The following is a 13620-nucleotide window of genomic DNA, read 5'->3' as shown; positions in this document are numbered from 1 at the left end:
AGGAGGAACCCAAGTCCTGGAGCTGCTGCCTGTGTCTGTGGGGCAGTCAGAGCCCAGATCAGGTACAGCCTCCAAGAACAACCTACTAAGGCTGGTGTGATGCAGGTAAAGCTGTAGCATTGGGGGGTGTGAGTGCAAGGATTGAAGGAAGAAATTGAGTTCCAGACAGCCCCTCCCCATGGATGAGTCCTGGACTTGCTGGGAGTTGTCCTTTCAGGTGAAAACCTTCTCTTTAAACCCTTTTTTCCTGCAAGGTCATCCTGGAAATCCGATCGCTCGAAACCACAGATCAAAGACTTAAACCAAGAGGAAGATTCCCTGCCCCTGATGGAGGAGGTGCTGGGGGCCCCTGAGCAGGCTCCAGGGGAGCTGCCCAGCCCCGAGGAGCCCGACAAGGAGCCCGTGCCCAGCGAGAGCTGCGAGGCTGAGAAGAAGGGGGAGGAGAACCCCTCAGACACGAGGCCGCTGTGCAGCCCCGAGGAGCGGCGGCACCTCCAGAGGGAGAGGCTGAACCAGATCCTGCTCAACCTCCTCGAGAAAATCCCAGGGAAAAACGGTGAGGCTTCAGGCCCTGGCTCTCCTGCAGGTCTGGGCTCCCTTGGCTGAGCTGTGTTGATAAAATGAATGTTTTTGTGTGAATTTCTTCCCAGCAGGCATTAGCAAAGTCAGTTTTCTGTGCAGTCCTTTGCAACAGAAATCCACTAAATCCAAGTGAAATTTCTTACAGCTATGACACTGTTTTGTATCATATTTTAATTTATTTTTTAATAATATTTTTAATAACCACAAAACCTTTCCATAAACTTAATTCCCCCCTGTCATTCCATATCTACAATGGAGAAACTTAACAGACAGATTTGGAATTTGGAAAGTCTCTTGACCTTTCATGAGCTTTCCTTTGGTTCTGAGTACCTGCTGCAGGTGTTGTCTGAGCTGTGGGATGAGGGGACACTGGTGAAGTAAATTAAAGCCCAGGATGAGCCCTGTCCAGTCTCTTCCAAATTCTGGCAATGCCACACTGTGTGGCGTTGCCAGAATTTGGAAGAGACTGCTCAGGGCTCATCCTGGGCTTCAATTTAAAAGCCCAGGATGGGTTTGAATGGGTTGGGAGGATTTTAATGGGTTTTTAATTTAAAAGCCCAGGATGGGTTTGAATGGGTTGGGAGGATTTTAAGGGTTTTTTAATTTAAAAGCCCAAGATGGGTTTGAATGGGTTGGGAGGATTTTAATGGGTTTTTTAATTTAAAAGCTCAGGATGGGTTTGAATGGGTTGGGAGGATTTTAAGGGTTTTTTAATTTTAAAAGCCCAGGATGGGTTCATTTGGGTTGGGAGGATTTTTGGAGGTTGTCTGGTCCAGCCATGGCTCAGGGCTTGGGTCACTCAGCCCCTTGTCCAGGCATGGTTTGGATTCCTTGAAAGAACCAGGAACAAGAAACAGCAATTTGTGTTTGATGGGAGGCAGCGCTCGGGGCTGGGCATCACTCACAGCCTGGAGCTGATGCTCCTGGAGGTGTTTTGCAGCCCCAGTGGTGCTGTAGTGACTGAAGTGCCCCTCGTGCCTGTGCTCTGTTGCAGCCATCGATGTCACCTACCTGCTGGAGGAGGGCTCGGGCCGGAAGCTGCGGCGCCGCACTCTGACCATCCCCGAGAGCAGCTTCAGGAAGTGACCCAGGAGGGGCAGCCGAGCTCTGGGGGCTGGCTGGGCTGGGGGCAGAGCCCAGCCCGGGCAAGGAGGGCAGCAGCAAACTGACAAAATACAAACAGTAGCACCTGGGGGGCCGGGCTGGCACGGTGCCCACCCTGCTCTGCAGTGCTCTTGGTGTGTGTGTTGGTGGGCGTGCCTTGTATTGATGTTAGGTACTGAGGAAACCTCGTGGTTATTGTCCAGGATGGTCAAATTTAATTTATTTTTGCTTGATATTCCCACTCAGAGGAGGAAAAAACAAACAAACAAAAAAATTAATAATAATAAGGAGGGCAGAGGAAAAGGACTGAGTTACTCTGAGGAGGATGTTCCCCACGGTCACTGCTCACCTGGGATTGTACCAGCCACCCTCAGCACCGCCAGGAAGGGAATCCAGGAATCCAGAGGGGAGAGGAAAGGCCCAGTGGCTTCACAGGAAAAGCTGCCCTGAAGCTGTGGCCTCTGATTTGCACAAGTTCCAAGAAGAGAGAAACGTCCCGTGCGCCGTGGGACAGCTGAGCTCGTGTCCCTGTGGTCTGTGCCAAGGAGAAGCTTCCAGAAGCCCTTGGAGCAGGGCAGGAGAGCTGGGAGGAGGCACTTGCCGTGCGGGGGGAGGGGGTGGGGTGTGAGTTTTTTTCACTTTTTTTCTGCAGAGAAATTTTATAAAAGCGAAGTCAGCTCCTGACGCCACCATTGCTGTTGGTTTTTTTGATAAGCTGTGGTTCTCGTGTGTCTCGTGTGTTGTGCAAATAAAAATCCGTTAAGAGAAAAAAGGAAAAAAAAAACAAAACAAAACAAAAAAAAAACCACCAAAAAAAAAAAAAAGAAAACAACCCCAAGGACCCTTTCACTCCGTGCCCGTCAGGCAGTATCCGAGCGAGTGTTTGTCGTGAGCTGTAGAATTTATCAACTGCTAACACTACCCTCGTGTGCTGGGGGACAGCCGGGGTCCGTCCCGCCGGCCCCGCCCCGTGGCCATTGTCGCGATAGTCGCGATTGTCCCCAGGGCCGGGCGGCCCCCGCTGCCCCCGGACGGTGGCTTTGCTTTCCTGTCTCGGACGTACACATGCATATCCAGTCCTGTTTTAGGTGTTCTTCTAAGAAATCCGGTTTTTAATGTGCCAAGTTGTATATATCTGCTGCGTGGATGTAAAGCAATACCGTAGTTACATGTTCCTTTTTATGGACCAAGCTCGTCCTAATGTACATTCTTGTTATTATTATAATTATTTTACTCTTAGTGGAACATGACTCATTCCATTAACTTTTATGTGTTGATTTAAAAAGAGGAAAAAAAAAACAAAACAAAACAAAACAAAAAAAAAACCACCAAAAAAAAAAAAAGAAAGGAAAAAAACCCTTTGAGAAAAAAATATTTTATTAAAAAAAAAAAGAAATAAGAAAATAGTTTGGAATATTTTCTTACTGTAGAGAAGCACTGTACAGTACCAGGAACCCTGAGTATAAAATACTCGTGCGTGTAGTAGGAATATCGCATGTCCAACCCCTCGAGTTGTCTCATTTAGTTTCAAACAGAAATCATTGTCTCAAATGGTGTTAAACACTAAAAAGTTTTTAAAAAAAAATAAAAAAAATAAAGTGCGTACAGAAGCGAGACACTAGCTCTGTCATTTTATCTTTCTTTTGTTGAAAGACTAAACAAAATGTTTTTTAGACAATCAAATGTTAGGTAAGTGCAAAGAATTGTTTTTTCTTACTGGTGTAGAAATTAATGACTTTTTTTATTTTTTGGTTATTTTATAATACTGAGCAGACCCGTGTGTCCCCAGGAGCGCCGCCGGAGCCAGAAGCACTACGTTACTGCAAATAGAGCTGAACCTTAGTCTGCATGGGTGTAGGCTGTGTGATTGCTGAAAATAAATGCTGCTAATATATTTCCTTTTTACAAAGCATATCTAAATAGATCATTGTTTTGATGTTAATCTTTGTAAATTATGTATTACCAATTTTAACATTGGATGTAATTGCATAAAAAGCCTGCATCTCAATCCTGAGAGTCTAGTATTAAATGGAAAATCTTTTCCTAAGGTTGGCTCGGGGGGTTTTCTTTGCTGAGGATCCATCTGGGCAGGCTGGATCCATGAGATCCCTGGGATCCATGGGGGGAGGCTCAGCAGATGCTGGGAGCTGCCCTCGGGTCACACTCCAGGCTCAGGGAAAAGGGATGAAAAGCTGGAAAGGCCCTGGGGGTGCTGGGGACAGCAGCTGGACACGGGCCCAGCTGTGCCCAGCTGTGCCCAGGTGGCCAATGGCACCTGGCCTGGACCAGTCCCAGCGTGGCCACCAGGCCAGGACAGTGACCCCAGCCCCCTGTGCTGCCCCTGCTGAGGGACCTCAAACCCTGGCTCAGTTTTGGGCCCTTTGTGACAAGGAAGAGATCGAGGGGCTGGAGCATGTCCAGAGCTGGGAGGGGGCTGGAGAATCCCTGAGGGAGCTGGGAAGGGAATGGAGAATTCCTGAGGGAGTTGGGAAGGGAATGGAGAATTCCTGAGGGAGCTGGGAAGGGAATGGAGAATTCCTGAGGAGATGGGAAGGGAATGGAGAATTCCTGAGGGAGCTGGGAAGGGACTGGAGAATTCCTGAGGGAGCTGGGAAGGGAATGGAGAATTCCTGAGGAGCTGGGAAGGGATGGAGAATTTCTGAAGGAGCTGGAAAGGAGCAAAGGAGGCTCAGGGGGGACCTTGTGGCTCTGCACAGCTCCTGCCAGGAGGGGACAGCCAGGGGGGTCGGGCTCTGCTCCAGGGACAGGGACAGGAGCAGAGGGAATGGCCTCAGGCTGGGCCAGGGGAGCCTCAGGGTGGGCACAGCAGGAATTTCTCCTGGAAAGGGGGCTCAGGGCTTGGAACTGCCCGGGGAGGTTTGGAGTGCCCATCCCTGGAGTGTCCTGGATGGTGGCACTCAGCTCTGGGCTGGGGACAAGGTGGGCATTGGGCTGTCCTGGCTCCAGAACACAACCTGGGAACCTGGGAACACCCACCTGGGATGGGAACCAGCCTGGGATCACCCACCTGGGATGGGAACCAACCTGGGATCACCCACCTGGGATGGGAACCAGCCTGGGATCACCCACCTGGGATGGGAACCAGCCTGGGATCACCCACCTGGGATGGGAACCAGCCTGGGATCACCCACCTGGGATGGGAACCAACTTGGGATCACTCCCCTGGGAATGGGAACCCAGGAACAGCCCCTGGGATTCATCCCCAGCTGCTGGAGGTCTCAGAGGGTTCAGTGTGACCCCAGGGGCTCTGCAGGAGGGGTGGGGACAGCACGGTCACTGTGAGGCGTCACAGGGGTTGTGACCACAGCTGCCTGTGAGGCAAATTGGGGCAGGAACCATTGAATCCACAGATTTGGTGCCTCTTCCCAGGGTGCCAACCCTGTGCCTGGAGCCCCCTTGTCCTGCACAGGTTGGGGACTGTCACCCCCAGGGCGTGTCCCACTGAGGCAGGACACTCCCCTGCACAGGTGAGTGCAGAGAGATCTCTCACCTGCAGGGTCCCTCAGGAATGAAACAGCTTCTCCTCCACCCCCCTTGTGTGGAACCTGATTTTTCTTTTTCCCTTTCCCTCTCTGTGATCATGGAAATGCCACACTTGACCCTATGCCCCTTTTACACCCAAGGCCCCAGGCCAAGGCTCGGAGGGCTGTTTGTTTAAAAAGAAAATAAATAAATGGAAGAACCACCTGGCTTCCTCCCCTCCTGGCATGACCTCGTTCAAAGAGTCCCGAAGCAGCTGTGGAAATCAATCAAGCCTCCTTAAGGCGAGCCAAGGAACATTCCAATTAGGAGATAACGTCACTCGGCTGAGAATTAAAATCCCAGGGAGAGAAATGGAAAGGAGAGCAGAGCGAAAGGAGAGCAGCTCTGCCCGGGGGCTGACACAGCGGCTTCTGGCCACCCAAAGGGGAAGTCCGGAGGGTGAAACGTGGCCATGGGAGGGAGCAGAGGCCCAAAGCTGTCCCTGGGGCCAGGCTGCTGCTGCCCTGTGGCCACTCCCGGCATGGCCACACCTTGATTTCACTGGGGAGCCCAGCAGGAAATGCAAATTCTGGCATGAAATCACAGGCAATGACAAAAGCATGAAGACCTTGGAGCCGTCTAGCCCCTACTGCCATCCTCTGGGCTATGAAAAGATTTGTTGAAGTTACATAAATAACTCAACCAGTGACCTGGGCTGTTCCCAGTGGCTGTGCAGCTCCCACGGTTGGTCCCCAGCAGCTTTTCCAGGGATATTCCTGGCTCTGGGAGGCTGCAGCCGCCTCTCCCACGCTGTGGAGGAGCCTGGGCATCTTCAGGGCACCTTCTGCTGGGCTGTGAAACCTCCCTGCTCTCCCTGGCTGGCAGCTGAGATGCTGAGAACCAGCACAGCCCCAGCATCTCCTGATCCCACCCATGAGCCCATGGCCAGCGCCAGCCCCAGCACCCACTGCCAGGCGTGCACACGTGAGTCACAACCTTTATTTCCAGCTTTTTCCCCGCGGAACGAGCTCATTCCTGTGGTTACAATTATTTACAGAGTGCTGGGGGGACCGGCCCCGGCCCCGGGGCACGGCAGGGCACGTGGAGGTGGCAGCGGTGACAGGACAGACGGCACGGAGGCGACACGGGGCAGGGAGAGGAGGCGTCCCTGCCCTGGCACGGGGGTGGGCAGCGGCTGAGGGACCCCGAGCTGCCAAAGAGGAGCCGCGGGGCCGGGGGACACGGTGGCAGACTGTGACCTCATGCAGCAGTGACAGGCACAGGGCAGGGTCCCCTGGGAGCTGCCAGCCCCGGAGGTGGTGAAGCTCTGGAGGTGACAGGAGACATCCCCTCCCGGAGCTGGCACCCGCTCCGGAGAGCTCAGCTGCTTCCTCAGGTCCCTTCCTCCTCCTCACAAAATCAGGGATGTGTAACCAACAGGAACGAGGCCGGTGCTGTTGCCATGGCAGCAGCGGATCCAGTCTTCATCCACGGTGGAGAGAAGCTCCAGGATGTCCCCTTTTTGGAAGCTCAGGTGCCCGTCGGCCGTGCCCGTGTGGTCGCACAGTGCCCGAACTGCCCTGCACCACAAATGTCACCCCTGTGCCACAAATGTCACCTCAGACTCGCCTCCCCGGAGACCCCGAGGACCCTCAGAGGCTCCCACACCACCTGGGGGGTGGGAATTGGGTGGAATCAGGGATTTCCTCTGGCAGAGGTGCCCCCTGAGGAGGGGTCTGTACTTGGCAGAGCTGTCCTGCCAGGCAGCCCCCAGGAGGAGGAGCAGAGCAGGAGGTGTGGGGACATCAGAGATGGCACAGAGGCTGTGGGGATAGTGGGGTCAGCGAGGATGGGGAAGAGGGAAGCAGCCAAACACCGTTTGGGATGGCCACATACCCACCCTGCCCACTCGGACAGAGCTGTTCCAACAGCCAGCTCACAGCTGCCACAAATCCAGAAAGCACACAAGAAAATGCAAAAAACCATCCCCAAAACGTCTGGGAAAACCATCTGACCCCAGGTGGGCAGAGGCTCAGGTTCCCACAGAGCCCAGCAGGGGAAGGGGATCCTTGGGAGTGCAGTCATGGCTTTCCCTTTGGAGATGTGTGCGACCCCCAGTCTGAGAGCAGCCCCGGCGTTCCCCAGCCAGAAAAGCCCTCGCAGCCCTGCCCGCTCCCAGCCCTGCCCATTCCCGGCCCTGCCCATTCCCGGCCCTGCCCGCTCCCGGCCCTGCCCGCTCCCAACCCTGCCCGTTCCCAGCCCTGCCCATTCCCTGCCCTGCCCGCTCCCTGCCCTGCCCATTCCCGGCCCTGCCCATTCCCGGCCCTGCCCGCTCCCGGCCCTGCCCGCTCCCGGCCCTGCCCGCTCCCAACCCTGCCCGTTCCCAGCCCTGCCCATTCCCTGCCCTGCCCGTTCCCGGCCCTGCCCATTCCCAGCCCTGCCCGTTCCCAGCTCTGCCATTCCCTGCCTTCCCATTCCCGGCCCTCCATTTCCGCCCTGCCGCTCCCAACCCTGCCCGTTCCCGGCCCTGCCCATTCCCGGCCCTGCCCATTCCCGGCCCTGCCCGTTCCCTGCCCTGCCCGTTCCCTGCCCTGCCCATTCCCAGCCCTGCCCATTCCCAACCCTGCCCATTCCCAGCCCTGCCCGTTCCCAGCCCTGCCCGTTCCCAGCCCTGCCCATTCCCAACCCTGCCCATTCCCAGCCCTGCCCATTCCCAGCCCTGCCCATTCCCAGCCCTGCCTGTTCCCACCCTGCCCATTCCCAGCCCTGCCCATTCCCAACCCTGCCCGTTCCCTGCCCTGCCCTGTTCCCTGCCCTGCCCGTTCCCTGCCCTGCCTCACCTGCGGGCCGGGGGCTGGGTGGGCTCGGTCCTGCCCGGCTGCTCCGGAGGGCGGCTCCTGTCGGGCGCCAGACCCTTCACCACCCCGGCCAGGATGCGCGGGCTGGGGGCCAGCCAGCGGGACGGCCTCCTGCCAGAGCAAAGGGAGCCACCAGCTCACCTGGGAGCTCTTGCTGCTGCTTATCTCCGGTTGTTCTGGTGATCTGGGAGCCATCAAGCAGCGCTGAGCCTCCCCAGGAGCTCCTGCAGCTCCACAGGACTGAACCAGGCGGTGCCAGCAGCACTTTTGGGACATGCACTAATGCCAGGGAGAACCCTACAAGATCCCCACGAGGCCACCACCGTGGTGAGGCAGGCACAGAAACCCTCCCTCAGCACACCTGAGCACACAGAAACCCCTGAGCACACACAAACCCTCCCTCTGTGCCTGCCCAAGCTGGATCTTACCTGGACCTGGCCGAGGCGGTGTCAGGGCTGGAGGGGAAGCTCCTGGACGAGGGGTTGGTGGCTCCAAAGAGCCAGCCCAGCCAGCTGCCCTTGTCAGGACTGGGAGGATCACCCATCTCTGGGCCAGAAGGTGCTGCCTGGTTCCCGCTGGCAGGAGGCTCTGGGGAAGCAGCCAGGAGGTTCTTTCCAGCAGTGGGATCATCCAGCTTGGTGAACGCCCCGGTTCCAGTGGGCAAGAAGAGATCTTCAGGGGAACAGGTCCCTGAGGTGTCAGTGCTGCTGCTGGGCTTTGGGCCAGAGCGTTCAGGGCCAGCTTTGGTCTGGAGGAGCTGCAGCTCCGTGCCTCTGGGCTCACTCAGGGAGGTTTGGGATTGCCCAGCCTGGCCCGGGCTGGGCTCCCCCGCCCGCAGCTTCGTCCACCAGACCGAGGGGGACTTTTCCTTGCTGGGAGCAGTGTAAATCCTGGAGCTCTGGCTCAGCTGGCCCCACCAGCCACTGAGGCCAGCCCCAGTGCCCCCAGTGCCCTCCTGAGGCCCGTGGCTCTCGGGGGGGGTGTCAGACCCCAGCAAGGTGCGGCTGAGCTGGTCGCCCCAGCGCAGCACGTGCTGCAAGGTTTGCTGCAGGGCAGCCCCCACTGGGGGGGTAGGAACCAACCCGCCCATGGTCCCTTGGGACCGGCCCCCTGTGCCCCCCACCCTGCCCAGAGCATCGGGGGGGGTCTCATCCTCCAGGCTGTCCCCAGCAGCACGGCTCTGGCCCCCCAGAGACCCCCGCACCGGGACGGGGCCACGGCCGGGGGACAGCGGGGACTCCAGACGGCGGGACAGGGGCCGGACATCCACAGAGAGGTGGTGGTGCTCAAAGAGCAAGTCCAGGTGGAAAGTCAGCACCGAGAGGGGCTGGATGAGCAGCAGAAGTTCGTCAGCAAGGTGGGGAAGAGGGCCTTGGCTCAGGGCAAAGAAGGCCGTGGGTGAGTAAAGCACGGAGATCACACCTGTGGGGACAGGGACAGGTGAGGCAGGTGCAGAATGTCCCCTGTCCTTGTCACATCTCCCCCAAGGGCCAGCCAGGCTGTCCATGTCAGTTAGAGCACCCTCTGTGCTGAAGATGCACCATGGAAAACAATCCACTATGGAAACTGGATGCATCCCAAGTCCAGAGTGGGATTTTCAGCCTGGCAGGTTGAGAGAGCTTGGGGAGGGAGCTCCTGGGCACTGTGTCCTTACCTGGGCTCTTCTGCAGGTGAGATATCCACAACTCCAGCTGTTTCATGCTAAACAAGACAAAGGGACCCCAAATTAGAGCCCCTGGGACAGCTCCAACCTGCTGTGGCAGTGGGGCTGGCGGGGTCAGCACTCACTTCAGAAGGCCGAGGATGAAGGCGTGGAACTTCTGCCTGCTGCTGCTGAGGGGGGCCAGCCCGGCCACGTGCCAGCACAGGGAGTGCAGGGAGCGGCTGTTGGGGCCTGTGGGGTGCAGAGCACAGACACTCACTGCCCAGGGCACAGCAGCACTCCAGGCACCTGGAGATGTCCCCCAGCCCCACCCTCACCTGTCTTCACCGAAGCTTCCACCACACTCCAGGGGGAATTTTTCCTCTGGCCTGTGATAACATCCTTCTGGAACGGCTTCAGCCCGTCCTCCACCAAGGCATAGAGCGCAGGGCACAGGGTGTGCAGCAGCAGGTGGCCCACGTCGGGGTTGAGCCGGCTGTCCCCCAGCTGGGCCTGAGGGAGGCACGAGCAGAGGGGAGGGAGGGGAAGGGCAGCACCCGATTCCGCTGGGAGGGATGAGGGAATCCCAAAATCCTTCCTGCCCAGCCCAGCCCAGCTCTCACCTTCTGCACCAGGTTCCGTGCGGTGCTGAAGTGGGCGATGACCTTGTCCACAGCGGAGCTGACGGCGACCAGCAGCGCTGGGGACGAGGGAGGGGAGGAGAGAAAGAGAGAAGGGTCAGCTCGGAGGGACCCGCCGGACACCGAGCGGCCCCGAACACCACCGGACCCTGCAGCGCCCACGGTGCCGTGCTGGAACCGGGGCACCCTCGTGGGGACTGCGGTGGTGGCTGCAGCCGCCTTCTCCAGCTCGCCCGGACCACATGCCGGGAGCGGGCAGGGCAGGGCCCGGTGCAGGCAGCTCTGCAGTGTCTCTGCCCGCACTGTCTCTGCCCGCACTGTCCCTGCCCGCACTGTCTCTGCCCGCACTGTCCCTGCCCGCACTGTCCCTGCCCGCACTGTCCCTGCCTGCACTGTCCCTGCGTGCCCTCCGCTGTCCCTGCCCCAGCCCAGCGCTGCGGGTGCCCAGGACCCCGACCCGCACCCTCCCGACCCCGCGGGTCCCGCTGCCTCCTCCTCCCCCCCCCGCCCCGTTCTGTCCCACTCCCCCGGCGAGGATTTGCCCCAACCTTTCGTTTGCTCGCCATGGGGCCCCTCTGCTCTTCCCCCGCCGGGCCGGGCGGCTCCAGCGGCGGCTCCAGCGGCGAGCGGCTCGGGCCTGGCTGGAGAGAGCGGGGCAGCGGGGTCAGGCGGGCCGGCGGCTGGAGCGCTGCCCGGGCCCGGGGGAGGAGCGGGGCCGGCGGCGGGGCCCGGCTCGCTGCGGCTCATGGAGCCGCGGGGCGAAGGGCGGCGGGGCCGGGCCGGGCGGAGGAAGCGCGCTGGGAGCCGCGGGGCGGAGCGGCACCGGGACAGCCCCGGCACGTCCCGGGCCGCGCCGGGCCATGCGGGGAGACCCGCGGACCTCGCCGTGCCCGGCCCGGAGCGCCCCGGGATCGCTCCCACCGTCCCAGAGACGCGCACCTGGCCCCTCAACCCCCAGGCAGGACCCCGGAGGGAGCCAGACTCACCCCCCGGACGGGTCTCGTCTCCTCTCTGGGCCGCCCGTGGCACCGCGGGGTCCCCGCCGGGACCCCCGAGCCTCCGGAGCGGGGCGGTGCCCAGCCCCTTTTCCCCTGGGGGCAGCCCCCCCTTCTCCACATCCCTCGGCTGCCCCTCCGCGATGGGCTGCAGGCTCGGCCGGGGTCTCCTTCTCGGCTGGTGGCCGTCGCTGGCTGCCAGCACCTGTCCCCCTCCCAAGGACGCGGGGGGCCCCCAGCCCGGGGCGGTCGCCGGGGGCACGGGGGGGTGCTGGGCCGGCTCTGCCCGCTGCCCCTTGGGCTGCCTGGCGGCGCTGCGGGACCGCAGCTCCTTGAACGTCGTCACCTCTCTCTGCCTGGGGCCGGGAGGCCTGGCTGGCCCGTCCTGCTGGGGCTGGGGCTGGGGCCGGGCTGGCTCCTGGCCCGCGGTGCCGGAGAGAAGCTCGCTGGTCGGGGGCAGCTCCGTGTCAGGAGAGAACACGATCAGCCAGTCACTGCGGTCAACCCTGGCCTGGGCGAGGGTGGGCCCAGCCGCGTTCCTCTTCCTCCTCTGGGCCAGCTCGTGGAAGGAGGTGATGGTCTTGGAGGCTGCGTCTCTGCAGAGCTCCCCCGGGCCGGCCTTGGGCTCTGCCGGCCGCGCTGGCCCGAGCGGCCGCTCCGCTCTTTGCGCGTTCAGGACCTGCAGCCGCCGCCGGGGCCGAGGGGGCACGGGCGGGGGGAGCCCGCCGGGCCGGGGCCGCGGCTCCGGAGCACTGCTCGGGATACCGGGATCCCTCCGTTCCGGCACGGGCGGCGGGGCTGGAGGCGCGGCATCGGGCTCGGGGAGGGGGTTGCAGTTGGGGTCTAGGTCGGTGCAGGTGCCGGTGGTCTCCTGTGCTGCTGTGCTGGGAGAGAGCTCGTCGCAGTGCGAGTCGAGCGAGTTGTTGCTGCAGAGGCTGTCTGGGCTCTTGCTGGCCACAGAGCTCTTGGTGGGTCTCAGTGGCCCCGGGGAGTTGTGGTTGGCATCTCTCCCATGGCATGTCCTGTGCTGCTCAGCCAGAAGCTCTCCATCAGCCAGAGGCTCTCCGTCAGCCAGAGGCTCTCCATCAGCCAGAGGCTCTCCATGCCAGGCGTTTTCTGTGGGAATGACGTTCAGCTGCTTGTCCGGGGACTGGGACCCTGCTCTGGCGAACTCCTTGCAGTACACCGAGACCGGGGAGTCATCCAAGCTGAAATCCGAGCAGCTACTGACAGAGGAGGAGGAGGAGGAGGAGGAAGAAGAAGCCAGATCACAAGGGGGATCACAAGGGGAAGCCGCCTCCTCCTCGTCTCCGCTGTGCAGGCAGGGGAAATCCTCAGGGTTCTGCAGCCCGAGCGTCTCCGGCTCTGGAGCGTGGGACTCACAGCAGCGGCATTTCACGGAGGGATTGTTGGAATTGGCATCCACTGGCTCCCGGTTCTCTGGGCACTGGGTGCAGCCCGTCTGCTCTCCCCCGCCCGTGGAGCCATCCTGGAGCTCGGGGTGCCGGGAGAGGTGCAGCCCCAGGGAGATGTGCTGCAGGTGGATGTGGTTGAGGTTGCACAGGAGGCCTTTCTTTGGAGCCAGCATGGTGCTGCCTCTCTGGAAGTGCCCGGGCTCCCAGGAAAGGCCAGCAGCTCTTCTCTTCACACCATCCAGCTCCCTGCAAGCACCAAACACCCTCCTGGTCAGGGAAGAGCACAGCGGGACAAACCTGGAGAGAGGCACAGCCGGGGGAAGAGGGACGGCAGTGACCTTGCAGCAGGGCCTGGCACAAGGGCTGGGGGTTAGAGAAAGGGATGTGCCCCGAGGGAGGGGCTGCCCCACAGCTTCCTGCCACCCTTGGGGCTCTGCAGCTGGGCAGGAACCGAAGGCAGCCGCTGGTCCCTGGAGCACGGCCTGGGAATGATCCCAGGAAGCTCGGCTTCTCCGGGGCTGGATTCCCTCCGGAGGGTCGGGAGCATCTCGGGGATGCCGTCAAGGAGAAAACGCCCTTGGAGCCTCATCGAGACGGGGGGGGGATGGGGCAGGGAAGGGGATGCTGTCCTGGCTGGGGGCGGTGGCACCAGGGGGGCTCAGGGACCAGGGCTTGGCCGGAAGCCCCCGGCCCTGGGAACCGCCGCAGAACCGGCAGCGCACCACCGGGCCCGGCTTTACCGGGGAGGGAGCCGCGGGCACCTGCTGGAGGCTCCGGGCAGGGAAGGGGCAGCGGAGAGCGCGGAAGGGCGGCTCCGAGCATCCCCCGGTTCCGAGCATCCCCCGGCCCCGAGCATCCCCCGGCTCCGAGAATCCCCCGGCTCCGAGTATCCATCCCCCG

The 13620-nt window shown here is 60.7% G+C and overlaps 2 protein-coding genes across 2 annotated transcripts in view; one reads left to right on the top strand and one right to left on the bottom strand.

Annotated features, from left to right (window-relative positions):
* ASH1L (ASH1 like histone lysine methyltransferase) overlaps positions 1-3733 on the top strand; it is a 79095-nt gene extending 75362 nt beyond the window's left edge. Inside the window, exons 27-28 of the mRNA XM_050984925.1 lie at positions 255-556; positions 1577-3733. Coding sequence (XP_050840882.1) covers positions 255-556; positions 1577-1668 — 394 coding nt within the window. The 3' untranslated portion in view covers positions 1669-3733. The remainder of the gene's footprint in view (positions 1-254; positions 557-1576) is intronic.
* Positions 3734-6150: 2417 nt separating this feature from the next.
* RUSC1 (RUN and SH3 domain containing 1) lies at positions 6151-12971 on the bottom strand. Its single transcript, XM_050984926.1, has 9 exons — positions 11297-12971; positions 10859-10951; positions 10293-10369; positions 10008-10182; positions 9816-9921; positions 9682-9728; positions 8456-9449; positions 8010-8138; positions 6151-6749 (listed from the first exon to the last, which is right to left on the bottom strand). Exons 1-9 carry the CDS (start codon positions 12891-12893, stop codon positions 6581-6583), a joined length of 3387 nt encoding a protein of 1128 aa, XP_050840883.1. The 5' UTR covers positions 12894-12971; the 3' UTR covers positions 6151-6580.
* Between the last annotated feature and the right edge of the window lie 649 nt (positions 12972-13620).

The sequence above is a fragment of the Serinus canaria genome, chromosome 25 (assembly GCF_022539315.1).
Source record: "Serinus canaria isolate serCan28SL12 chromosome 25, serCan2020, whole genome shotgun sequence".
Taxonomy (NCBI): domain Eukaryota; kingdom Metazoa; phylum Chordata; class Aves; order Passeriformes; family Fringillidae; genus Serinus; species Serinus canaria.
This window is presented reverse-complemented; position numbering and strand designations above follow the sequence as displayed.

Excerpts from the sequence above, each read along its gene's own strand:
- RUSC1 (XM_050984926.1), bottom strand. The coding sequence starts at position 12,893 with ATGCTGGCTCCAAAGAAAGGCCTCCTGTGCAACCTCAACCACATCCAC. Across the intron at positions 10,952-11,296 it reads AGACGAGACCCGTCCGGGGG|CCAGGCCCGAGCCGCTCGCC; the intron begins GTGAGTCTGGCT and ends CGCTCTCTCCAG. Across the intron at positions 8,139-8,455 it reads ACCGCCTCGGCCAGGTCCAG|GAGGCCGTCCCGCTGGCTGG; the intron begins GTAAGATCCAGC and ends TTGCTCTGGCAG.